The 27,716-nt window shown below is 41.3% G+C and overlaps 2 protein-coding genes across 6 annotated transcripts in view; one reads left to right on the forward strand and one right to left on the reverse strand.

Moving 5' to 3' along the window:
• Positions 1–165: 165 nt before the first annotated feature.
• Positions 166–25,113, reverse strand: TRMT1L (tRNA methyltransferase 1L). Of its 4 annotated transcripts, none has more exons than XR_012674584.1 (17): positions 24,790–25,113; positions 19,146–19,298; positions 17,911–18,021; positions 15,949–16,062; positions 14,812–14,876; positions 14,148–14,277; positions 12,185–12,308; positions 11,031–11,110; positions 9,712–9,958; positions 8,531–8,743; positions 7,072–7,262; positions 5,655–5,733; positions 4,698–4,864; positions 3,958–4,017; positions 3,411–3,537; positions 2,919–3,293; positions 166–256 (listed from the first exon to the last, which is right to left on the reverse strand). XR_012674584.1 is itself a non-coding variant. In XM_075156964.1 (16 exons), the coding sequence occupies exons 1-16, from the start codon at positions 24,908–24,910 to the stop codon at positions 2,978–2,980; spliced, it is 2,298 nt and encodes a 765-aa protein (XP_075013065.1). In that variant the 5' UTR covers positions 24,911–25,113; the 3' UTR covers positions 2,195–2,977. The 4 variants fall into 4 exon arrangements, 2 of the variants coding, with proteins under 2 accessions (XP_075013065.1, XP_075013066.1); XR_012674583.1 differs by lacking the exon at positions 166–256 and adding an exon at positions 1,242–1,332; XM_075156964.1 differs by lacking the exon at positions 166–256 and having other exon boundaries at positions 2,195–3,293.
• SWT1 (SWT1 RNA endoribonuclease homolog) overlaps positions 25,107–27,716 on the forward strand; it is a 36,847-nt gene continuing 34,237 nt past the window's right edge. The window contains exons 1-2 of one of the 2 annotated variants that reach the window (XM_075156962.1): positions 25,107–25,312; positions 26,186–26,260. In XM_075156962.1, the coding sequence (XP_075013063.1) occupies positions 26,195–26,260 (66 nt within the window). In that variant the 5' untranslated portion in view covers positions 25,107–25,312; positions 26,186–26,194. The remainder of the gene's footprint in view (positions 25,313–26,185; positions 26,261–27,716) is intronic. The other variant, XM_075156963.1, reaches the window with a different exon arrangement.

Consider the following 27,716-nt stretch of genomic DNA (forward strand, 5'->3'; position numbering starts at 1 on the left):
AAATTCCAGTGCTGCTTCCTCTGATAATTTATGAAAGAAACCCTTTGGACAGTTTCTGTGCAGAGGGAAGGGTGAGTGGGCGCAGCTGACCTCTGCCGGCGTCGGTCCGAGTTGCCTCTGGCCCCGAGCGCTGTTCCAGGCCACTGAAACCAGCTGAGCTCCCGAGCGCGTTACGTGCCTCGAGGGAGGAACAGGCACCCAGAAGATCGCAGCTCTTCCGGTGACCCGCCATGGGCGCTGCTGTTCTCATCGGATCCTGTAGCCCGAGAAATGGGATGAAGGATTTTCACAGCACTGGGGTTAAACCCAGCAACTTTGGTTGCATTTAATTGTATATTAAGCAGCTTCAACAGAAAACACTGTAGGGGAACTGTAACGAATGACTTGGGTTGAGGTACATTATGAGCTAAAAAGCGTTAGAGGTGCCACTGTACCACCCATACTGGTAACTAGATCATATCCTAAAACTTCAGTTTTCCATCATCCTCTGGTGTTTGTCCTCCAGCAGGCTGATCAGCTGATACGCTAATACTGATTTCAGGACCCTAATGGTTCCAGCAGTTAATCGGTTCTGATCTTCTGTTCAGCGCAAGCCACTGGCAGTAACACCTTGATCCGACAGAGGTGTGTTGCCTGTTGAAGGTCTGGCGTTAGCGATAGTGGCACAGAGGGCCTGGCAAAGTACTGCGCCGTGCACCGCCTCAGGCCTGGCGGTACAAGGTGGGCCAGCTCTGAGAATTTAAAGAGAATCAGCAGTAACCTTGCCACCAGCACCTGCGTTATCCTAATTTATTTACTACTGTAACAGCCAACCGTGGCAAGATGGATTACCCAAGCTGCTCAAAACAGTTCTGGGTCAGGGTTGTGCACAGAGCGCTCTGCGCTGCTGCACTGTTGGTGACTTGTTTTGAGAGACAGCCCCGCAGACTGCTGTGTTCCCCAAATCCCGTTTCCATACAGCACGAGGGCAACATGCTGTCATACCTTCTAGTAGAATCAAGAAATAACAAAGAGAAGCCCCCAAACAATGGCCTTGAACCAATTTAACTAATTATTGCAGGACTGGCCCTACCTGATGAACAACTGAGACAACTATTGAACAGAAAGAATTCTCGCAGTCCTGAGTTACAAACACCCCTTCTGCGGGTCACTTACAACAGGCGGAACTCCTTGTCCCAGGTCAGGACGGCTTCTGGCCATCTGACAGAGGAAAAAAGCCCGGTTGTATGGACAAGCCTGAACTTCCCTTGCTCTGCCCCTCCTTGTGCACAGCCGTGAGCACCAAGGAGGAGTTGGAAAAGATGCACAATGTCTTCCGTTACTTAGGAGGAGCTGTAAAAGTAATCAAAAAATATTTCCCACAACAGGCTGCAGTTAAGAGTTTCTTTTTAGCCTACTTTATTGTAATTGGAACATTCTCTTTTGCCCCAGTTAACCGACTTCATGACTTATTCTATCCCACTTACATTAACACTGAAGTGAGCAGCATGTTATCTGCAAGCGAAGCCTTCCAACGGCCTTAAAAAAAAAAGTCAATTAAAAAAAATGCTTAGTTCAGAACAACTAAGAAACACTAACTTTTCTTTCTCCTTGCATTTATCTTTCCAATTTGATCCCAAGTTATCTTTGGAAAAGAACTACAAGCACTAAATTTTTGAAGGAAACTTAGTTTGTTGCTGTATCACTACTGAAGTGCACTCTATTATCCCTTTAGTGGTCTCCTCTTTTTTTTTAATTAGGACAGAATGAAAATAACTCATTAACAAAGCAGTCCTGAATTTAAGATGGTGTAAGAGGCAGTAACTTAATTCTGGCCTGATAGGAGGTAGGAAGTTTTGCCTAATCAGGAGTGATTCAGTCACGTTACTGCTGGTCGGCGCTCAGTGAGAGAGAAGCAGTACTCTTACTGCGAAGTTTCAGAGACGGATAAATACGAGTAATAACCCCTCATGTTCTGCTCTTAGATAAACCTAACACTGGGGGCCAGGTGGAACACCAAACCTGTGAAAAACTGGAACGGCTAGGTCAATGGTGGTAGCTGCTCCCAATTCAAGTGAAACAGAGGTAGCTGAACAAAGCTTGGGGGGAAGAAAGGACAAAGTCAAGCTTATTTGGCTGGAATGCTGCCTTATATTTAAGGAAACCAGAACCGACTACCAACACACAGCATCTTTGCTCGTTCACAGAAGAGATCTTTTTAACAGCTAAGATTGTATTATTGACGAATAATTAATAGCGAAACGTCACCTAGAACTTGAACTTGCGGTGCCTTGTCACTGTACCTTTTTGCAGTGCACAGCCAAATGTAATCTCTGAACAATCAACTACCTAGGGTGACTAACACAATTCACTAAAGTTTGGTTATAAACTGAAGTTTAAGTAACAGTCTTGGAACCATTCTGTTCCGTTCTCACTTGCGTTAGGTCCTTGCTTGTAGGCAGAACTATGAAAACAGAGCTGAATGCCAAATGACACGTGCAATCTGGAGTTAGAAGCGCACCGAGTCAGGACTTTCTGGCTTGCTTAAACTCCGATCATGTTTTATCCTGTGATGTTTTATCATCTTAACATGACCTCCCTCTGAATGGTAACCAGTCACGTTTTAGGAATGATTCATTTTAGGAATATTCTGTTTCATATTAACCTCATGTTCAGAAACGCGTAAGACTTTTGGCCCCGTCCACCCCTCTGGGTTCTGTGCTAGCAGTAAGGCTTTCACAGAGACCCGGGAGCAGCCACAATGCCTCAGTGTGGAAGTGGGTGTGAGCCTAAAAGCAAGTAACTATCTCGGAGACTTTAACCACACACGCTGTGATCAGGGGTAAGTTCTGCTACATAATTCTAAAACGTCTTTTCAAATTAAAACAGCAGGCAACTCAAATTTTCAAAATCCAGTTTGGTAAGAAGTACTGGCTTACTTGAACAGGGTGTGCTTGCAAGTCTGTAATATCCTGATCTATGAACAAAATGGTTTGCATTAATCGGCCACACAGTGGGCAGGGTAGTCTTTTGTGAACGTGGCGGCAGCGACTCCAGATTTATCATCTTCCAGAAACTCGGCATCTTCTGCCTTGCCGTCTGCAGCAGCTTGAACCTGTTCTCCTGCCTGGACGTCTTCAGCTAGATGGACAGGGCCCTCTGCCTGCCCCCCCGCGTACGTGGGAGTGCTGTACTTCATAAGAATAGTCTTAAATTGTGCCAAGGGCGCATTCGTGCGAACTCCCATAGGATCAAAGTGGGTTCTGCTTACTCTGTATCCAGCTTTGGAGAGATACTTTAAGAACTTATTTAACCTGAAAAAAAAAAACCCAACATTTAAAAAGGAGTTAATGCTAATAAGGCTGATTCAATACAAGTTATGTATCAGTTGCCATAGCAATATAAGACTGGAACTTAAGCAAAAACCTTACTTTGGCATGTTCATTCCTTTAATACTGTGTCTGTGGATATTGTAGTAAAATGCAGGGTGCTCAGCACTGTTCTCAGATTTTTGTCGCTTGGCTGCATTTCGAATCACCTCATCACTTTTTCTTTTTCCTAGACCACAAAAAATGCCAGTGAAACCAGTGAATATTCAGTGAGACCACAAAAAATGCCAGCGAAGCCAAAGACAGTACGTACAAAAAAAAGCCACATAGCAACCACACCTTTGTGTCTGCTTGTATAAACTAGTATTTTGCAGAGTTAAAAATCTAGCCTGAACTTAATTAACGTGCCATTTTCAGTAGTAAAAAGTGAAGTCAAGGAGGCTTCATGGAGTATTTAGCATGCTGCTTTTACCAGTGAATATAATTCTGGATGAAGGTAAAGTAAAATCAGTATTCAGCGGGAAAACAAATCCTGAGTACCAGTATTGTTAAATATAAAAAAATATGTGAACGCTAGGTTGGCTTAGCCATCACTTAAACTATAGCTTGATTTTAAACTGCTAGAGCTACACCAAAATGATCTACTTACCATGTACCAGGTAGGATTCTGCAGAAGTATTTGGTGTTTTAATATATACGCCACACTCTTCTGGAATACAATTAAAAACCAAAATTAATTCGACTGTAAGACAGTAAAATGGCAAAATGCCTTGGTTAAACAGAAAGAAAGAATACCACATTCTGGCCTCAAGAAGGAAGTGTAATAAGAAGCATACAGATGGGTAACTTTTACTTACTAACACAGTAACTTGAATTTAGAGGAGATGCTGAAAATACAGTTTCATTTAATACTAGACCAGCATTCCCGTACAGAAAGCCATTTCTTTTGGCACACTGATTTGCAATCCCTGCCGAGCACGCAGAGCATGACAGCTGGAGTCCTCTCTTCCTAACAACACGTGCTCTCGGGTTGGGATCGGGATACACCAAGGAACTAGCAGACACTGAGTATTTCCACCTCCTTCAGGGAACAGGCTGGATTTCATGGCAGTCAACCTGCCTGCGTTACGTTTATTTGGTTTAGGACCTGTCATACTGATTAAAGATATCTAAATCCAGCGCTCTGCCTCTGACAGACCCTACTCCTTTTGCAGCACCAAAGACCATCTGACAACAGCTGACAAGTCCCACACTGCATTCAAAGCAACAAACATTTTCTTGTCCTTTTTATGTGTACACTGCTGCTAGTAGTAAGTTATCAAAGAGCAGTACCTCTCTAAATCACCGCAAGGCCAATCCTTTTTGTGACCAGTCTGCCATTTTTCTTACCTTGTTTGTTCTCATCATAAGGACTATGGGTAGAAAAATGTTTTAAAGTTGTGCACTCAGCTTCATAAACTAATGTCTTCAAAAGTGGCTGAGCTTCGTCCAAACCATACTGGAGAGCCTCAAACAGCATTCTTCTGAGGAATCCAGTGTTAAAGAGAGCTCCTGACCTATGAAATACAAGACGTGAAAAGTTAAGGCTTCTTAATGAAAGCAAAAATGTTGCTCTAAAAATCTCTCACCCAAATTGATCAGCAATTATATTGCACCAAAGTGCTGCATCAGGCCGACTGTGTTCTGAACTTAGTGATATTGAATTGCTTTGTTTCCAGTGACAGTAACATTGGTCTCGTGTTAAAAATTAGGATCTCAACAATAGCAATTTTATTTCCACCACTGACTTGCCTTACTATGCTGAGAAAGTAATTTAACCCCCAGAAGAAAGGTACTGTCAATTGTCAACCGTTTTTAATACTGCTTTGAAATGGTTAAAAGCCTTAACAAAAGGATTTATCCTTGTTTCTCACAAGAGAAAATTCTAATTAATTATCAAGCAGTGTGTTATTTACTACCATCAGCACACGTAAGGATTTACTAAATAAATTCTCCACGAGTATCAAGTAATAAACCATTGCTTAACATTTGGCAACTGGAGGAACACACAGCCAGGTTCTCCTGTGCGGGACGCGTTATATAAGTTGCACTGAATGTGAAATCTAAAGCAAATTTATTTTTATTTATTAATAAAATAAACTCTATGAACAAAAGCAAAAACTAAATGCCCTACTAAATTCAAATCAATTAAATGTTTCCTAGATCCCTCCTGATTGCTATACCACCTTTTGTAGTGCTAAAATATGCAGGAGACTTGCATGGATTATTGTATGACTGAACAGCTGACCTCCAGAGGGCCCTCCAACCTAAATTATTCTCCAATTCTGTATTGTGTTCTGTACTTACCAGAGAGGACCAAGAACTACTGCCGTCTTCCCAGGCATACTGCCGTGACAATCACAAGGCAGCTGCTGATAAGGGTTTTCTACAACAGAAAAACAGGATTTAACTCGTTTTGAAATAGTCAGCAACGCCTACTTTACTGGAGAGAGATGACATAGATATGAAGTAGTAGCTTACCTCAGTGGAGGTATTTGGAAGGGCAAGCAACAGCAGAAGGGTGACACCGTTCTCACTTCTGCCAAGCAGTGCTTATGAAAATTTAGTGATTGATGACTTGATCTTTAATCATTGTTAAAACATTGAAGAAAAAAAAAAGCCACATAACTTCCTACGTTTGTTGGCAGATTTCAAGTAACAAGGAAATTGTTAGCCCTGCTACACTTATATAAGTAGCTGTCCAGGTTAACAGTAAACATCAACAAAAAAAAATTTCAACCATCAGCCAATTACATCTACAAAATACAGCCCACCTACAAGTTTTCAAAGCCGTAAGTCAGCTCGTTTGCAATTAACACATTAACTAAACAATTCATTTACTAATTAAGATCTCTACCATAACACTGTACTTACCGGTTACTCATTCCTGTTCTTAAAACTTTAATTTTTTTTACTAACAAGCTCATCTCATGCTCATGCACCTGTCTTTGAGCCGGGCACTCACAGACACCACCAGTTAGTAGGGAGATACCCAAGAACCTGTAACTTTGAAACGAGGTTTCTCCTTTTGTAGTCATTCAGACTACCATCTGGCTAGTAGCTACCTCCTAGCTTAATTTTCGTCTCCTACCTCTGCTAACTCGTGTACAGAGACAGCCCACGAACAGCTGGTTTTTAACCTAGAGGCTGCCTTCGTTTACCACCAAGCGTTAGATGAATTTCAGGAATGTTGCATACCTGTCCTACCACACCTGCCGAGATACCTCCATCAGGCATTTACAGATACTGCCGGAGGCCGGGCAGGATACACCCTCATCTGAGGGCAAAGTGATACTGTTTAGTCCACTGCGTTTTAAGGTAACTGAAATGAACAGCAGAAAAGCAATCTGACACCGAAATCCATCAAGCTGCCGCTGTATGGAGGAACTGAACGGTAGGAAACTGTCCCACTCGTCATGCGCTTCACTGACAGGACAGATCCACGGGCATGTCGGGCATCCTGGCAGCTTCAGCAGCTACAGCTGGAATGTGTCCTGCCTAGAAACAAGTCCAGTCCTTTGCAGCAAAGCCCATGCAGACAACTAATCTAACCCACTACCATAAAGCACGGCACCCTCTCCACCTCACATAATACACTCATTGTTACATTAAAGGGAATTATTACTTTACTAAAGGAGCGTAAATATAAACAAGGCCTAAACAAGCACAAAACAGAGACACGGGAATCAGACCTTCTACAAAGTACAAAGGAAAATCCATTTACCTTCTACCATATTACCCTCCTTCTGAAAAATTCTCTCTTCGCACCACTGGCAATGGATGAGGTATCTTATTTTCTTTGCTGAATCATCCGCAGGAGATGGTCCCCTTAAAACTCTGACCACTACTAGAACAAAATGTTCTAGAGCTACTGCGAGTAAAACTTCAATGCCTTTGTTACAGCGAGCTGCAGCTCTGCGAAGGAAAAACAAACACAAAACCACATTGTACTGAAATGAGCAGACTAAGATTGCCACAGACACCTGAACCTGCTGAAAGATTCTTGAGCTCATCCACTTTCTAGAAAGAGATACTAAAGATCAGAGAAAGTGATCAGGAGAAAGTTCTGTTTCTTAAGTGCCTAGTTTTGTCTACTTCCTGAAAGGCTAAGCAAATCTTCTTTTACTTCTTTTTATTATGTCTAGAAATATTGGTCTGCCATCTGCATCATCTTTCTATCCAAATACCTACCTATTGCCAGGATATTGTAACAAAAAATATAAACAAACTAAATGAAAATCTGAGAAAGTAGAAATGTAGAGGGACACACATGATGGTAAATCATCGAACGTTAATTAAATAAGGACTGTGGGAAGTGAGCAGTTCCTGAATAGGTAAGCGTTGAGAAGGATTAAGAAATCTTTAGGGGAGCTGGAGCATGTAACCCAGAACACAATTAAAACTCTGCTTGAGCAGCATATCTGTATCTAAGCATATTCTGCAGGAACAACTTCACATATGTGGGGAGATAGAGAAGGAAAATCTAAACATATCCAGGTCAGTATTTTTGCTCTGGCATTCTGAAGACCTCTGCACACTTTATTTCATCCCCCGTCTTTCCCGAGCAGTTGTCCCATCCTCTTGCCCGTATCTTTTTTTCCCCAACTAGGGACCAGGTTTTATGTCTTCGTTTATCTAACAGACTGAATTTACTGAGAATATCTATATGCAAATGACTAATTTCACAAGTTAGTAATTACATGTATCTTAACCTCAAGCATGAGGACCTGAAGCAAACATCACTTTCCATTGAAGCAAGTCTAACTGTAATGCTTAACTAGAGGCCATTCAAGCAGTTATAATTAATATTTACAAAGTCCTATGCAGCACTAAAATGACCACAAAATTGACAGAGGAATAAAATTTAGAGTCTGCAGATAGGCAAGTCTGGATATTACTTTTTACATTACCATCCCTCCCCACCACCAAAAAACCCTCCCCACCATCCCAAACTCCTCCCCTATTTATGCATTTTCACCTTGCCCAGTCTTTTAGTTTAAAATTTACATTATCCCACAGCAGCACACAAAATATGAAACATCAATTTTGTATCAAGAAGTCTGGCTTTTAGAATTAAGGAAACTGAATACGTACAACCTACAGCAGCAGTCTTAAGTTTTGTATCGCTAGTACTTTTCTGGTAAGTTTCTATCAGAATTTGAGCAATTTTCTTTTAGCGGTACCTTGTCACAGCAGCAATTACTATTCTGGCTGCCAGTTCCTTGTAGTACTCTGTTCTGACAATATTGCATCCATAATGACGCAGGGCAACGTGTTGAGCCTTTGCATACAGAGAACTGATGTCTGTGGACGTCAATGACACAATTCCAAGATTTCTCACATTTCTAAAGGCAGAATCCAGGTAATTCACAGACGTTCCAAAGGGGTCCAAATGGCTGAAAAGAAAGGAAGTCCCACTGAGGATCTATAGATGCTTGAGAGTTTAGCTTTAATCTCAGGAAAACACTATTTTATAAGCTTCACCTACGTTCATACTTAAAATGAGAAAACAGGATTAAAATTTACAGCACACCTCTCATGAATTACTCTGGAATACTTAAGCGTCAGATTGCAAGAGCTAGGGCAGCACTGTGCTGGAAAAAACCACATCACCACGAAGCCAGCAAGTTGGGGTTTTTTTGCACTGACTAATTCAAGTTACAAGAATATTGGCCTGATGCTTACCTTCAACTTTAAAACAAAGGGAAGCTTCTAAAAACAAAAATATCTTCAAATGTCTGCATTCCAGTTTATGTACTAAATAATTAGACTAATTTTCAGCCTGAATACCTGCTGCTTAATTAGCTTAGATCTGGATGTTAATCAATTAAAAAAAAAAATCCCATCACTTATTTTGATGTCTGCATAGGTTTTGAATGTATGCATCTATAAACCCAACTTGGAAGAATTAGCCTACTTTAATTGAGAATGAATATGCTGCAAAATGGATTAAAACAAGAGATGTGATAAAGTCCTACACAACAATATGCAAAGGTATGAATTTTCAACTAATTAGAAGTTTTAAGGAGGGGGGAAAAAAAAAAAAGATTAATCATTTCTCTTTATCAGACAGACAATGAAGTTATACCAAAAACAGTTTGGCTTAAAATTTTCATGTACGTTTACAGTCCAATCCAGATGTCAGAAGGGCTTAATATTTCTCCAGCGATTTCTAAAACATTTCAGATTAAACTTCTGTACCCACACCATTTCTGGGCCAACAGTTACATTTAAAAAACTAAGTGATTTGACTGTTGGTTGCTTCTGTCATTCCAACTTTCCTAAATAATCATACACTGGGAGATGGGGTGGGGTGTGTCATTATCAAGCCAGAAAATTATTAACAGAAACATTCAACACTTACATAAAATCAAATGATCTCAAATGCATTATAACATTGGCATCCATTTTTGTCACCTCAATGGTGTCAGTATTTTCTTCTCCATCTCCCATAGCTTCATCATTGTCTTCTTCCTTAGTGTTCAGTTTCACCTTCATTTTGTTTAAAAGGCAGTTTTCCTGAATCATTGTCACAGAATTTTCATTACAATCATTAATCGTAACTTTCACAGAACTTCTGAGATGCTTTGCCCATTGTAATCCCATTATACCTAAGGAAAGACAGAATTGTAACTCCGTGACAGAGTAAGGAGTTGGTTTCTGGGTTGCTGAACTTGTTAAGAAAAAAATTCATCCTTTTAAATGCTTATAATACAGAAGCTTGCGTGAATGCAGATTTTGTCATGTTCCTGCAAAAATGTGTTGGTGACCTTCTGCCTCAGCACAGAGTGACAATGGGGTATGTAAAGGGACAGACTATTTGTCGCTACGTTACACGATAATTGGGGCTATGGACCGAAGACCTGTGATTTTTGCAGCAAGCTGGACCCACAATCTGAGGAAAGCCCCTTGGCTTGTTTAGCACACCAGCGTAGCAGACAGACTCCTGTGACAGACCACGATGAAACACAAACACGAGAACAGGTACTGTGAAGGTTGTTAGGCTGACTCCAAATGTTTATTGCTGACTTTTGTAGTGAAGTCCGTGATTACACTGCAGAAGTGCAGGACAGGTTGCACTTGTGAAGTCTGGCCTAGTTCAGAATGGCGATAAGTTCATCATCAAGAATTTTTATGCAAAATGCTGAGCAGTTACTGCTGTTCTCAACTACGATCTTAAGTTTACAGTAGCTGGCTGATGAGGCAGCAATCCAGAGCTCTTCAGATTTTTGTTCCAGATGGTTAATAGACGCTGATGTAACAACTTTACATTTAGTTCATGTTCAGAATTTTTTTAATCAATTAAGAGACGATTCTGATAAAGCAGCTTGGATTCATCACCATTTTAAACCACAGGTTTTTACAGCCAAATTCCACAGCCATGGAGTCACAAGGGATCTGTGACCTTGGACGCAAGTTTAGGAAGATGCCATTTCATGGACATTAAGGCAACCGATTTTAAGGAGACCACTGAACTTTGATTTTATTTACAGTCTTTTTAAAAGGCCTAATACCAGGGTCTCGAAGGCTGGGTTTTTTGTGTGGAAGCTAATGACTGCCTGTCTAAGGAAGAAAATTATTGTGTACCTCACATTATTTTGAATATGCAATGTCAGTTACTACGAATTTCTGCAGCTTCATACTATTGGACATTAGCCAAGAGATTAAAGAAATGGACTTTACCTGTGGCACCAAAAGCATCCAAACATTCTATCGGTTTACGTTCCTCAGCTAGAACGGCTAGTGCGCAGAATATCAATTGCCTTGAAAATAAAAAAGAATGGTCATAGTAAGTAAGTTGAGAAAGTATTTTTCCTTCCTTTTCCTCATTTATTTCCCTTGAACATAATACTAGAACATTTAAGCTAAACTCTACCTTTTACACAGAAGAATCGTAAATCAAAAACCTCAACTACCCTTAAAAGTTTAATTCTACAGCAGGATGTTCATAAGCTAAGATCCTGAATCAACTTACCAGTTACTCTAACACTGGAAAAAGTGGCTAGCATTCAAAAGCAAATAGTGTTTTTCTTACTTTCCTAGCACAATCTGACACTACCCTACTAATGGCTCTGTGTTTAAAAAGATGTCAGAAATTGCTGTAGCGCAATGAAATTCTACTGTGTTGAGGAACAGGCCTTGTTCTTTCAGGCACGGCCATAACCTTAGTTGCAATGGCCTTCTTCAGCGGCGTGCCTTAGCTTTCACAGGTGTATCCGAGCTAACTTTAAACCCAGAAGCTCAAATATTAAGAGCACTGAGAACATGAGGGGTCAGCACGGGCTAAAGCGCAGTCCCACACGTTGGTGTCAATGCTTGCACCTTTCAGTTGTGGTACAGACACCATTTGTGAATCTCCTTAAAAAAAGACAATGTTCCTTCATCTTTTTTAATGCAAACAATGGGAAGACACTTAAGAGAATCTGAGTCCCAAGAGGAAAAGGCCTAGAATATGAAAATTGTAAATTATAGGTATGCTGCTGTTCAGTTAGAGAAGAGAGAGCAGTGACTATCCATAGTATCTTGTGGAGATTCACAGAAAAACATCTTAAGCGTATACAATGAAGTTAGGTTTCAAGTGTGCTCTGTCCAAATCCTGTTCTTCTCCATAAACTACTCATTACAGAAAAATGCTTAATTGCTTCAGAAATGACAATATTTCCCATATAGTGTTCTTGGGTTTAAATATTATTTGTCAAGAAGAGTCTTCTGATGGAAAACTATTTCTCCTGCCCTCTGAATACAAGTTTCGCAGGGTTTGCTTTTCAAAACATGAGTATTTTTCACTACAACCTTACCACCCCTCTGGTGCATCCTCCCACTCCCTGTTCTCTCACCTGTTGAGTTTCATTTTAGGATTAAAATAGGAATCTGTTTTCTGAGGTGTGGAGTAATTGGGAAGAACCTGCACATCTGTGGCCGACTCTTTCAGCACTTTATGGGAAGACTTGGGAGCAGGAACTAAAACAAAGAAATTGTGGAGGAAGGAAAGAGTGAGAATTGAAACTAACATTAGCACATTTGATAAATTAAATTGAAAATTTGCTCCCATATAGCAAGAAGTCTGGGTTATGCTGTAATCCAACTAGCACATGGATCAGTTAACAAGTATGTGGGGGGAAAAAAAGCAGGCAACAATTTATCTTCTAGCCCTAAAAGTGGCAGATAAGGATCAAGCTCTACCACAATTTTCTTCCCATAAAACATCAGATTTGTTTCTCAGTTTCTCCTATGTATCCACTCAAATTTAAGAAAGCAAGCCCCTGAGCCTGAGGCTTAGCACATTTGTTTTGCATGTTCAAACATAACACATTGCTAATTAATTAAAACCCTATTAACGTAGTCTTAAATGTCAACGAACTGCAAAAATCCCTCAAAATCCTTGATCTAATCTCTGTAAGTTATCAAACGGCTTCATGAAATGTGTATAGACAGCACAAGCACAGGGACAATTTCAGCACTTAACCTTTGTATAAAATAGTCTGTGGCAAAACAAGCTTTCTGATTTGACGGCTGCAAACACATGCTGTCATTCCTCTGAGCAATTTATTCCCAGTCTAACAGTAGCAAAATTTACCCAGGAACAACCAGGGAAAATTTGTTAGCTATCCACTAGATACCTTTCAGTGCTCAGCCTGCCTATCTCTCGGTGCTTTCAAGCACACAGGTTGCGTATCTGTGAACCGCTCTACCACCTGCTCCACGTTCACAGCCCCCAAGTGTTGCTGAAGCGCCTACAAAGCATGAAATATCTGACCTCTGAATTTCTCCTTTCCCTGTGAGGAAAAATTGTTAAAAAATGACAAATGGGCCATTCTTTACTAACAGCTCTGAAGGGAACCATACGGAGATTAATAGATTGCACAACACAAACTCTATTGAAGTTAAAGGTATGGAATATGGTATGGATGGTACTATCGCTTCTCAGATGTGCAAATTGATCCCCAGACACTTAAACTACCACTCCTAAACTGCATATTGGCAACAGAAAGATGTGTGACCCTCATAGCTTCCAGTCTCACCTTTATTATATTATATTTAGATAAAATCCATACATCTACACAGAGACAGAGAAAAAAAATCAGACTAATTTTCAACAGTAACAGTTTGGGCTATAGCAAAAAAGCCTTTATTTTTACACACCAGCTAATCAATAATGTGCTTTTTACTTGACAGCTGTAGAGAACAGACAACTTGCAAAAATAAAGATTTGGCATTCCAATTATTTAAAATGCTTCCAATCTAGTTTATACAAGTTTATAAACAAAAGTCTAATTCTGGAGAAAGTCAGACAGAGTTGTCATTTACCAAAGAACTATGGACAGCTCTGTCATGACTCTCCAGCACTGACAAAAAAGTCATCTTGTTTTGTGAATCCATGCTGATGCAGTTTGGATAAAAAGCAAAGGATTTTTATATTGCAGAGATTTACTCAAGACTGATTTACAAACACACATAAACACATTGGCATTAAATTCTCTATACAGATTTTGTTTCATGGATTCATGTCCTCCATTCCTTTGAAGAGACAGAAGTCTACATTTACAACATTAAACTAATTGTGAATGGAATATTATTTATCAATAAGAACAGAGTATCTGGTCAATGCAGACACTAAATCACAACATTGCAACACTTTTGAGGGCAAAAAAAGAGTTCTGAAATATTAAGGGCAGATTTCTCATTAGTAAAGCTAAATTTGTTTTGGAATTTTTCTCATGTCTCTCACCCACATATCATAGTTATTCCATGTGCTAGGTAGTATAAAAAGATTGAATGTTTTATAGAAGTAAGACCTACCTGTAATAAACCTTGATTCAGTTTCTCCTTTATTCACATGACGATTAATATGACCTATCATGTCAGTTCTTCGCGTAATAGTTGCTGAACAGATGATACAATGGTAATGGGCTCCCATCTTTGAAAATGTCTGTAAAATATAATATCTGTAGTTTCAGAACATACAAACATGGTTAAAGTATGCCTGAACACAGGCATATGAAGAAGTCATCTGTTACCTCTAGCACATACAAAGTATTTTGAATCTACAGCTACAGAGACTGCAAATAATCATACCCGCAGAGCCAGCACGGCACAGCTCTCCTGCCACAGCACCACAACCAATTAAACTCTGCCAATATTCCATATACTCAGCACACAGGGAAGGAACTGAGAAGCATCCGTCGCCTGGCCTGATGAACCCTTCACCTCTTCCACACAAAGCTGTTTACTCCAAACCGTGACAGTGTTTTACATGATCTAGGCAGCTGCCCACCGAAATAAGAGAGAGATACAACTACATTCAACTACCCAGAGGTTGTATCAGATATTTGTACTTTGGACCAATAAGCTTTTGGATAGCAAGACATATGTTGAGACTAAGTAGATCGCAAAAGTTCCCCTATATCACCCATTTTCCCCACTCTGTAGGGTAACAAGTATTTCTGTGATTCAGCATTTTTACCTGGTCTCCAACGAGGTTTGGTTTTACTGGACGACAAGGTAAGTGGCAGATGCACATTCTGTACCCTGGGAAACAAATTCTTGTCACATCACGGTACAGTAAGTGAACAGAATGCACATGTCCTGTACCACAAACTCTGAATCAAAGTGTTCTTTATTTTTAGGGTACGGTCTCGTTTAAGATTCCCAAATATTGCCACAAGACAGCAACAAGAGAACATTACCAATTATATGATAAACTCACCTTCCATACAGAGAAATTTTCAGCTAATTATACATTATAAATTTTTAAAATCAGAAAAAATTACATACAGGCAGTTCATTTTAATAAGTCTGTTAGCATCCTACAAAGCTATGGTGAGTCTTCAGGCTATATGTTATATAACTTTCAAAGATTGTTACCCCTGGCTAAAAGACTTGTGTGAATACTCCTATGAAACGTATGTTCCACGGTTTAAAGAAAAAAAACCACCAACAAAAAAGACATCTGCTAGTGCACACAAAACCAGAACTCCAGTCAGATCATTTTTAACTTAACTTTAATCTTGTCCATCTTCTGATTAGTCATCTTATTTCCTGCAAACTCATACACCTAGTTCCTTAAAAACACATACTGCTCACTTTCTTTTCCTTCTTAAAACTTCCTGTAGGGATTTTAATGCATCTTACAGACCACAGAGTTTGTTAAAAAACAGATTAGGCTACTAAATACTGATACTAAATAAATAATTTAAGTATGTATCTGAAACCATGGAATCTTTATGATGAGCCAGAAACAACTGCATGCACCTGTGTGTCTGATTATTAACAATATAACCAAAACTTTCATTAAAGTAATTTTCATTATATACATATTTTAAATTTTATAGTAATTTTCATGCTATGCCAAGCAATTGTTTTTTTTTTAAATGAGCAAATGCACAACTGTAACTATTTTGGCATGTAGAAGAATACAGAGTTATTCTACATTTACATTTTACATCCCAGGTCAAAATTCATTATGTCAAAATACGGTTCTAATTCAGAGCTGGTAACAAGATGCTTAAGTCAAGAGGAATTTAAAAAGATGAAACAGAACAGTGTCCTACATGTCCACAATTTCTTCCAGTATTTACTATTCAAATATGATTGTCATTACCTTCAAATTCAACAGAAACTTTCCAGTGCAAATTCTGAAGGTGACGATGGAGTTTATGACTATAGCAAGCTTTGAATTTCTCCTCAGGACACAATGGACAAGGCTTCTTTTCATCTGAAAATACAAATAAACAAAAAGTATGAGAAACATGAAACGCAGTTACCACTCATATTAACAGAGATGCATGCTAGGAGAAAAACAGAATGAAGGCACTGTCAATGGGAGTTCAAGATGTATTCCCCAGGGTATACTCTATTTCAGGCATATACAAACTTCAAATTTATGGATTGTCTCCTTCTACTCCATAGAATATAGACAAGAACCACTATTACGTTAAAGATCATTAACTGCTACACCCTTTAGTTTTTGTTTTTTAGTATTTTTTACTCCAGCAACATGAGGCTAATGCAACTTCTGAAGAGCATCGCAGAATAACAGAATTTTATAGATGAAGTCTAGAGACTTGCAACGTTTCAAAAAAAACCCAACTGAAGAGGTTAGGACAAGAATCTGTCTTTCCTCCTCCTGAATCTTTTAGCTAAAACAAGCAACCTTTTAAGCTGCAAAAAAGATAATGTACTCTATGTTAAAATAATTTTTCTTCTTGGAAATTCTGCATAAGGGACAAAAAAGCAAAAGCAAGATTATCTGACATCAAAGGTGTTGAAGCACTTGAAGTACTAACCTAAATAAAAACTAGCTACTGGGAGACGTATCGTAGAGCTGTACATAGGAATTATGTATCAGAGCATGCATCTGCTGCTGGGTCTTCAGATTGCTGAATGTCAAACAACCTCTCATGCAGAATTTAGCAGAAAAGCTTTGTGTTAGAATAGTACAGGATGAATACTGAAACATGCCACACAACGTCAGCATCTATAATAATTACTTATCTTAGGCTTGCACAACAGTAAAACTCCTTTTTTATGACTTTTTAATGAGTGGACTACATGTCCATGCAGAGTCCCATGCTACTGAATTCAACAGAGGCAGCCTACAGCTCACCAAATAAATCACCAGTGTTCTCTAACGTTGATCAGCCTCTTCTATTGACTTATGATTTATTGAGTATCAAATACACGAGGCGATGGTAATAAATACAAGTCAGTCCATTAACACATGTCAGAAGAATGCTACATCCATGGCAAAGAAAAAAAATTACTATTGAGAATAGGCAAGGGAATAATGAGTTTCTTATCACTACCATGGATTTACATATAACTCGACTCAGCAACAGCTACAAGTACCAGACTTATGAGATACTTATGATCCATCTCCTCATTAAAAATGCAACAAACTTGCTATAGAAGTTTTTGGCATATTTGTTAGTAAATTAAACAGACATGGAGGTAGGCTATTATTTCCATCAGTGGCCACTCTAAAAAATGATTACGGTGCAAGAGCCGTATGGTGCAGAGCCTATGTAGACCCTGACGTTTTTCTTGATCTGTGAATAAAAACTAGTTTCAGTTGCAAGGGCTGCCACTACCAGCACTAAATACATACATGTGATCAGAGAAAAACTAAAAGTTGTAATAAAAACATTTTGCAGTCTTAAAGCAATCCTTCAATATACATCTGGATCAGAAATTAATACAGAATGGGAAACATCCAAAACAGAGTACGTATTTATTTAAACTGATATTTAAACGCTGCAAAGACAACAATTAGCTTCCGTGTTACGGTGGCACTTGAAGTAAAGTGAAAATGAGACTAAGCTGCTATGTATAGCTAGAATTAATATTTTGCTGATCCATGTACACTGCCAACATTAGAAATGCTACAATGCAGAGGAAAAAGATGGAAAGGAATCACTAAGGCCTTAAATTTACTGAAGGAAGTACAGCATTCGATAAGTAAGGGAACAAATCATAAAGCTATTTTTTATGAAACCCTTAGTCTTCAAGCATTATAAATATATGTAGTGTGTTAAAAATAAAAACTAAGAAAAAATGTAAATACCTGTAACATGAAGATCTGTGTTCTGGGATACTGCCATGGTAAACTCACCTTCTTTCAGGTCAGCTAGTTTCTCTAGATCAGCAAGATGTCTTTGAATTGAAATATGTTTCTCTAAAAAACAGAGATATTTAGAAGTTAAACATTCTTACTTAAAAAATTATTTTTAGTTTACTGCTATTTGTCTATGACTTTAGTACCAACTGAAGTATTTGTATCCTTTAAACTCCATGGTAGAAGGAATGACTGCAAAATTAATCCCAAGAATGGTTCTTTAATAAGATCCATTATTTCCATATATTTCTACTTGCTTTTTAACACTGACACATATCAAATTTCTCAAATTGGAAAGACCTTCATTTGAAAAAACAAGCTGAAAAAACCAAGTCACACTCCATTTACTCCTGATTTTACTGCTCGACATAGTGAATGCGAATCACGCACAAAGCAGTATAAAAACATCCTATGAACTGTCTAGCAAAACTAAAAGATCAGCTAAGGTGGACCAATTGTAAGTAACAATTATTCACTGTATAGCCAGCATACATTAAATTCTACCGCTTCCTTTTTCCCCCCTTAGGAGACTGTTTAATCTTCAAATTTACCTCCTGATTTTTCAATTTATCAGTCAATGGGAACAGTGAAGAATTTGCTAAAACCAAGAGAATTAGCTTAACCAATAAATCAGCTTTATTAGTTTCAGCACACAGAACATCCCAGTTTACAGTAATACTGGTTCTGTAGCGATTTTAAACCTTTACAATGTCTTTACAAGATTAGGCTTCAGGTTTTCCTATGTGAAACAAGCAGCAATTGATCAATGTGCTCAAGATACGGAGGTGAGTTTTAAAGCTAGGGTTAAAAGCAATTCCTAGTTTTTAATTTCTCCACTTAGACACAACAGATTTTCTCTGCTCTCTGTGGTGCTTTTAGCATCAGAGCCTGATGTAGATCATACCTTATCTAACCTTGGCTTCTCTTCTGTCACTGTGTATGTGTGCATTTCCGCAGTGATTTCTACAAATGTTAGTAAGGAGAATATGGCATCTCATTTGAAAAAGATTTCCAACGCCTTAGGAAAATATTTTATTCAGATGCATGGGAAAAAGTATTCATACCTATCGATGTATGGAAAATGAGATTTCACACATTCCCTTTACGTTTCTTCCCCACTATTTCTACCTTTTCTCCTTTCCGTCAGTACACAACACAAATATTCTCAGAGTTTATTAGCAAACCTCTCGGATAATCAGATGATACATCCAAAATGTTGCTATCGGATTCCCTTGTGGATTCTTCCTCTGTTCCTTTTTCTTCAGTTTCCAATTCTGACTCAGCAACTTTCACATCCAGGTTGTTGCTTTTCACTTTTCCAGGGACAACCACGCCATCTTAACAAAATCAAACAAATAAAAAAACATTAAAAGCGTTGTCCATATAACTGAATTATACAAATATGTTAATTTGTTTCCAACTGTTGTGGTTTAACCCCAGCCAGCAGCTAAACACCACAGCTGCTCGCTCACTCCCCCCCTGCCCCAGTGGGATGGGGGAGAGAATCGGAAAAAAAAGGTAAAATTCGTGGATTGAGATAAAGACAGTTTAATAGAACAGAAAAGGAAGGGGGAAATAATAACAACAACAATAATAATAACAACAACAACGATGACAAAATATACAAAGTAAGTGATGCACAATACAATTGCTCACCACCCGCCAACCGACGCCCAGCCAGTTCCTGAGCAGCAGTCACTGCTCCCCGGCCAATTCCCCCCCGCTTATATACTGAGCATGATGTCATACGGTACGGAATACCCCATCGGCCGGTCTGGGTCAGCTGTCCTAGCTGTGCCTCCTCCCAGCTTCTTGTGCACCTGGCAGAGCATGGGGAAGCTGAAAATCCTTGACTAGTGTAAGCACTGCTCAGCAACAACTAAACCATCAGTGGGTTATCAACATTGGGGAAGAGTGGCTGGAAAGTGCCCAGAGGAAAAGGACCTGCGGGTGCTGGTTGACAGCCGGCTGCACATGAGCCGGCAGTGTGCCCAGGTGGCCAAGAAGGCCAACGGCACCCTGGCCTGTATCAGGAATAGTGTGGCCAGCAGGAGCAGGGAGGTGGTCGTGCCCCTGTACTCGGCACTGGTGAGGCCGCACCTCGAATACTGTGTTCAGTTTTGGGCCCCTCACTACAAGAAGGACACTGAGGTGCTGGAGCGTGTCCAGAGAAGGACAACGAAGCTGGTGAAGGGCCTGGAGCACAAGTCTGATGGGGAGCGGCTGAGGGAACTGGGGGTGTTTAGTCTGGAGGACGCTGAGGGGAGACCTCATCGCGCTCTACAACTACCTGAAGGGAGGTTGTAGCGAGGTGGAGGTCGGTCTCTTCTCCCAAGTAACAAGCGATAGGATGAGAGGAAATGGCCTCAAGTTGCGCCAAGAGAGGTTTAGATTGGACATTAGGAAAAATTTCTTTACTGAAAGAGTGGTCAGGCCTTGGAACAGGCTGCCCAGGGAAGTGGTGGAGTCACCATCCCTGGAAGTATTTCAACGACATGTAGATGAGGTGCTTAGGGACATGGTGTAGTGGGCATGGTGGTGTTGGGTTGACGGTTGGACTTGATGATCTTAGAGGTCTTTTCCAACCTTAATGATTCTATGATTCTATGATTATTCTCATGCTAAATCCAAAACACAGCACTATATACCAGCTACTAGGAAGAAAATTAACTCCATCCCAGCTGAAACCAGGACAGCAATAATTCGGTGCTTGTAACAGGCAAAAATGACTACAAGTGTGAAGGAGAAAAAAAAAATATAAACACTACATTGGAGAATAATATGAGATTAATTATCACTCATCCTTGGAAACCACTGTGAAATAATGCCATCCTGGACAGAAGAAACCATTCACCCATCTGTATCATCAGATGTTTAAAGTTAACAAAATAATATTTATATGTTATTTTCTGGCAAAATGCAGTGCTAGCAAGACAAGGCAAGGCAAGGAAGGGGTCCAAATACTCGTAACAATATACTAGCGGCTAAGAAAATTTGAAAACACAAGTTTAGAACGGTTTAGGACTAGTTGAACAATCTGAAAAAAGGAGGGGAGTAAGGAAGGCATTTGCTATCATCAGGGGCCGTGATGAGGGTTAAGTGCTGGTGCCATCAGCATCTGCAAATGACTGACTTCTCTGGGGTAGCGCAGAGATGGGCCTACTGAAGAATTTCAAAAGGACTTAGAAGGCTCAGTGATTGGGCAATAGAATGACAAAAAAATAGTCAAGTTGTGGACTTGGGGGAAAAAAAAATGATTTTGATTTCACATATGAATGGATGGACTTTGACCTGAACATCACCAGTCAGGACTACCACCTTGGGATTTTAAAATACAGTTTTGAAGAAAGCAAGAAGTATAAATCCTCAGAAGCAGCGGGTCACTCTCCCCGCCAACTGACATTGGGAAGGCTAGGAAAGGATGCAGAAAGCCTCGCTCAGCCTGCATAGTGAACAGCATTGCCCCTGATCCCTCACGCTTTGAAGGGACAGGTAGAACTAGGAAAGTTTCAAAAAAGAGTGACAAGAAATAACAAAGCTACGGCATCGCTTCTTAGCTATCAAGAAGCAACAAAGCAGGCCATGACTTTTCAGCCTGGATACAACAGATGTCCGTAAGATCACGAGGTGCAGAGAGAGCACAGAACTCAAGCACTCACTGTCCATTCCAAGACAAAAACTGGGATGCACCACATGGAGATATCAGCTGGAAATTCAGAGCAGAAGAATGTTCTCTACATGACCGACTGTTAACGCTGCAGACCTCCCTGCCACAGGCTGCTGCAAGTCTACAAGTGCCAAAGTGAGAATTTTATGGAAGAGAAATCCACCATGGGATTTTAAATACGAAAATCTTTGGCTCAAGAAAATAGGGAGTAACAAACTGTTTTGTGTTTGAAGGTATTTTGGGAGGATGCATTAATGTATCGTTGCTCTGTTCTGCTAGTCTTCCCTAGCCATCTACTCCTGGCCACTACTTGTCACAAATGAGTGGTTTTAAGGCCGCATAAAGAATCACTGGCAAAGATATTGGCAAAGGGTGATTTTAATAGAAATGTAAAAAACATGACTTAACAGAATTTGATGGCAAGGTTCACTCTATTACTTATTACATGGATTAAGTCTATACAGGGGAAAATCGTGTCAGAATTGTGTTGGAATGATTTGTACAGAGATTGAGGATAAAAGGGTAAAGGGGGGATCCTCCCATTGAGTCACGAGGTTCAGAAAAGATCCGACTGGACCCAACCTTAGTCTCAGACTTGGACAACAGTTTGTGTCTAATACAAAAGGGGGTAGGAAGGCCCTCCCGTTGGGTCACGAGGTTCAGAGTAGACCCCCTTGCTTTCTAAACTCCTTCTCAGAGAGGAGCCTAGGTGCGACTGGATCTACCCTTAGTCTCAGACCTGGACAACGGTTTATGACTAAAGGGTTAAGAGTGTTTAGCAGAAGTGTGCTCAGCAGTAACTAAACACTAATTAATTTGACAGCTATACAAAGAATTAGTTCAGTTACTACAAATACTAAAACAACTTAACTACAGATTATACTTGTTAGTAACTGTACAGATAAGCGCGCAAAAAGATCTAGATCAATCAATACATATATATATGCATATGGTACCAAAGCTAAACGAAGGGCCTAAAGTTAGCTAATTTATAAAGGTATACCTGTTAAAAATTTCCCTTGAGTCCCGTGAAATACTCACGTTAAATGCTTTGGCATTTCTCAACAGGTGAAGGATTGAGCCCCGAGGAGTGTTTCAGCCCAAATCTCGGGGATCCTCTGAGTATTGCAAATTCGAGTTTGCGGACTCTGAAAGGCGTCCCACTCAGAAGGAGATTCTGGGCGCAGCCCGCTGCGGTCCAGGAGAGCTCAAAGGGTCTCACTTGGTACCGCTGTTTATAGGTTTGCAAGATGATTGGCTTTAATCATCAGTAAATTTCCATTCTGGCTACTATCCGAGGTGGTCCAGGGTAGTAATTATGGTATAAGAATGGTATTGTTCCACTTGAGCTATGATCCAGGTAGGGAATGCTTCAGAGCCGCCAGAGATGAAGAATTATCTCTTGTTTCTGTTCCCTACTTTGATCATGTAGCTAGTGTCCCTGGTACGATCAGTGTTGTTCCCCACCTTAGCCACGCAAGAGCGCTTGGTACAGCCAAGGGACGCTTAACTGCCTGACTCATACACAATGGCTAAGGCTTAACAGAAGATTCTGAGATTGTATTGTAGCCCAGAGGAAAAGAGGGGGGGAGGAATGCACCACCACACTACTGAAGACAGAATAAGGGCTGGAAGGATCTTACAGCAGTACTTACGATTCCCCTGGGGTGTTTTTTTGTTTGGTTGGTTAGTTGCTTTTAAACATTGCAGTCGGACACAAATCTTTGCTATTATAAAAAAACAGAAAGAGGAAATGGAAGGAATATCTCAAGACAGGGGTTAGAGAAATTGTTTAGAAAGACAGAAGCACAGACTAAAATTATTCTACCTACCTTAAAATATATCAAGACCAGCACTGCTACTCAGAGAGCATTGCTGTATTTCTCACAGACCTATTTTTAAGCTGACAACTCACCTGAGACAGACTTGTATTTTCTGCCTACTTTTCAATTAAAAAGTTGCAAGATGCCTGGTAATAGTTTCTGCACACTTTATTAATAGAAAGACAGAAAGAAAATGAAGAAAGAAAAGTATTTTTGGTAAGAAATCCATAAGAAGAACAATGATTGACTACATGTGCTGTGAGAAAACTGCTAACGCACTTACAAAAATGCATAGTGAGAGCATAGCAGTGACCAAAGTCCACCAGAGTTGGACCGTCTGCATCTTCAGATCAAGTGTATAGGTTAAAACGGTTGAAAAAGAGAGTATGCATATATGTACATATAGTTTCTATATACATCTACATGAAGAGAGGTAAACTTTCACACTAAATGATTAAGAAAAGCAGGCTGCTACTGAAGCAAGACTGCAGGATTTTTAAAATGCCCATCAGGAATCACTGATTATGCACAAACATAATAAAGCTTCAAAGAGCCTAAATTATACTTTTTTTTTTTTTAATCAGAAGAGTCAGCTCACTTCAACTGGAAGACTGCACTAGCAAACGACTAGCATCAACGCCACATTTGGCGCGGCTGGAAAACTGGCATAACCAGTTTAAACACATTTGCTAGAAAATACTGAGGAGAAAACGCACGGGTCAGAGACGGCATGGCACACACGGCACCCCATCCCTCCCCCAACAGGCCCGCTTTGTAACGGGGCCTTGTGGACCGCCGTTTGAAATAATAAAAAGATTATCGACAACAACAACAAAATCTCGTTAGATTTAAAGGGAGGAAAGGGCGACACAAGTGCTGGTTTCGCTGTTTCAAAGCTCCCCGGGCACGGAGGGAAGCGCCGAGGCCAGCGCCAAGGCTCAGCCCCGGGGCCGGGCCGGGCCGCCGCAGGGAGCACGTGTGGCCCCGCCGCCTGCCCAATTCTACACAAAGTCGGTAAAACGGGGAAAACAGGGCTTCGTGCACCCCGCAGGGGTTTCATGGCGCAGGGGGAGGGAGAAAGGAGCCGGGACCAAGGCGGCTCCAGGCGCCCGGCTGTAAATTCAACCCCCCACGGGGTTCTCCCTCCTTCTCCCTCCTGCGCCTCCGCATGGCGCGGGCCCGCCCGCCCGCCGCACCTCCCGGGCACGGCGGGGCCGCGCAGACCCGGGAAGAGGGGCAGCCACCGGGCGCCGCGCCGCTCCCATCAGAGAGGGACGGAGGGCCCGGCTCCCGCCACACCGCCCGCCCGCTCACGGCCCCCTCACGCCCGGCCCTCACTGAGCGCTGCAGTCTCGCCGCCGACTTCAGGGTTCTCCTCATCGTCGTCTTCCCGCCCTGGCTGCCGCCGCTCGGGGGACAGCCGCGCCAGCGCGGCCTCTGCAGCCTCCTCCGCTGCCATCTTCTCCGGAGACAGCCCGCGGCGGGTCGAAGGGAGGCGAGTGGAGGCAGGAGGACGCGCCGCCGTACCCACACGCCTCTTGTTTGGAAGGGAGGCGCGGCGGTGGCGGCCCAGCACGTACGGCGGGAGGGGAGGCGGGCCCGCACCGCCTACATTTCCCAGCGCTCCCCAGGGGCCCAGGCCTTGCCCAGCGCGCCCCGCGGCGGGGCGGGGCCGGGGCAGCGGCAGCTCCCGGAGGCAAGCGGCGCGGTGGGCTGTGCCTGACAGGGAAGTCCCCGGCCCAAGAGTGGGGCCGCGCTCGGGGCGCCCCTGGGGACCCTCCGCCAGGACCGTCCTCCTGAGGCGACGGGGCAGGGGGCCGCGGAAGCCGGTGCCCGCCTCGGCTTCGACTTCGACGGGAGGGTGCGTCCGAGCTGGCTGACTGTGAGGCGGGGCCGTCCCTGTGCCCTGCTGCCGGGGAGGCGAAGGAGGGAGGGGAGGGGAGAGGGTGTGCTGGCAGCCGCCGGGTGGGGTGGGGGAGGCCGGCCGGCTTGTGCTCTGAGGGGCCGCGGGGCTCACCCTGTATTTGCCCTTTCTTCACGCGTGGGGTTGGGGGCAAGAGGCGGCTCCCCCTTTGCTCGTGGTGGGGCAGCCGCTCTTCCTGCAGTCACTTCAACCCGCCCATGTTGAAGGCTGTCTTCAAGAGCCGTGTGTTTACTTAGTTTTCCCTGCTTTATGGCCGAGCTGCTTCTGGGGCTTATCTCTGTAGGCAGTTGACCTGTGCTCTGGAAATTCACTTCTGGAGCTTTGGGGGCTTCTGGTGGAGCTTTCTTACAGCCCTCTTAAACCTCCTCTTGTTGGCGGCAGGCTCGCAGGACTGGTTTGTGCGGAGGGTGGTGTAGCTGCTGCGAGATGTCACGATATTGCCTCCACCCCAGGGGAAGAGTAGGGGGTCCTAAGGCGAGAGTTACATAGTTGGAACTGCTTTAAAACTTGACGGTTGTATGACTAAATGTTAAAGAATTTTTGTCTCTTATTAGTCTGGTATGTTTGCTGGTACAAAACATGTGTCTCTGGAGCAGATGGTGAAGTAATTGCCATCCTTTTTTCTGTAAAGTTCTCTTAGTAGTGAGAAGTGAATAATTAACCCTGTTGAAATCTGCTGTGGGTCTGTAATGAGAAAACAAAAGAAGAGTATTAGAGTATTTTTTTCTCTATGCAGTTAAAATTTATTTTTTATACCAGCTGGAAATAAAAACTTGAAATAAATAATAACAGCAACACTGTTTTTCTTAGGAATTGAAGATGTCTAAAAAGAAACTGAAGAAATTGACTGGAAAGGAAGACTATTTGGATGGCCGGGATGACAAAGTAGGAACAGCTGTATTACTATTATCATTATTTTAATTCAAACCCCCACATTCAAGAGAAGAGCATGAATTATTTAGCAGTCTTGTGATAGAAGGATGAATCAAATTTAAAGGTGGGGTCATTAAGAACAGTAGGAGGGTTGAATTGGTCAGACAACTGCAAGTTCTAGCCAGATAACTAGCTTATGTTTTTCTCCAGAGGCTGAGTAGTGTGAGTATCAGAAAATAAGAGATTTCTTTTATTGTAGTATATCTTCCTGGTTGAGGAAAGCTGAGCTTAAAACTGTTACCAAAACCATTACTGTTTTCCTGGATTATTCTTTATCTTGGATCATACATCTTAATTTTCTGATTCATCACAAATTGTACTTTGCCGCATTTTAGCAAGCAACTCTCAAATATTTCCTTTTAACCACTGAGACATAAATCTATGACCAAAATTCTTGTATACTCTGGTACATATTTGTATCTAGTGAGTAAGCTTTCACTGAACCACTTGTAAAATGCAGGTGCCACAGGGGTGATAATCTTTCTGGTCACGCTTGTATGTAGCTTCCCATTCGTTTGTATTGTTTGTATCCCCTTCTGGGAAGTTATTTCCTGCCAGTAGTGTAATATGTATCCAATAAATCAGTAGTTTAATAAAGCCACGCTTAAGTTTGCTAGATCTTTTTCCCTTGGATTTTGTAAGATATATATGAAATAAGAGCTTTTAACTGTCTTATCATAAATGTCTGAAAAAATGTTTGGAAGTGTTTATAAAAGCATGACATTATGGCCTTATAAACTGAGTTATATATGCTAGAAGCCTTTTGCTGATGTAGAAAATGTTGTTCAAAGCCAAATATTTGTAACTTTTTTTTCTCCTGAATTCCTTATTATTATTCAATTTGTCTTTTAACATTAGCTTATTCTAAGGTGTTTTTTTTTTTTTACTTCTCTAATACAAAGGGTAAAAACTTGGCTTAAAATCTTGCACTGCAGATGTATTGCCATTGCTAATGCCTATACCAATTTGAAGAATATGGAGTTTTAACTGTTGCATGACCTCGGTCTGTTTGAGACAGCATCAAATATTGCTATATGCAGGCATTGACCAGCACAAGCAGCAATGAGAACCCACACTAATAATAGCAAAAAGATAAGGAAACCTCTGAATAGTAGCAAGTGTTTCTTCAGTGTGATCACAGTATGCATAAGGGGTATCCTCAGCTCTTACAGGTGAGAGTAAGCCATTTAAGTAGAGTCATATTTAGGCACGATTGTGGGGGGTTTTGTGTGGTGTAAGCATGACCACGGAAGACTTTATGCCTGTTGGCTTTTAGCGGTTTGGCATAAGATTCCGTAAGTATGAGTGAAAGGACATTTGTCACAGCGTAAATTAGAACAGCTTTACACAGAGCTGTCTAGAGGAGCCGGCACAGCTGCTTCTTGGTAACGTGGCCTGGATAACACCA

Source organism: Calonectris borealis, chromosome 8 (genome assembly GCF_964195595.1).
Source record: "Calonectris borealis chromosome 8, bCalBor7.hap1.2, whole genome shotgun sequence".
NCBI lineage: Eukaryota > Metazoa > Chordata > Aves > Procellariiformes > Procellariidae > Calonectris > Calonectris borealis.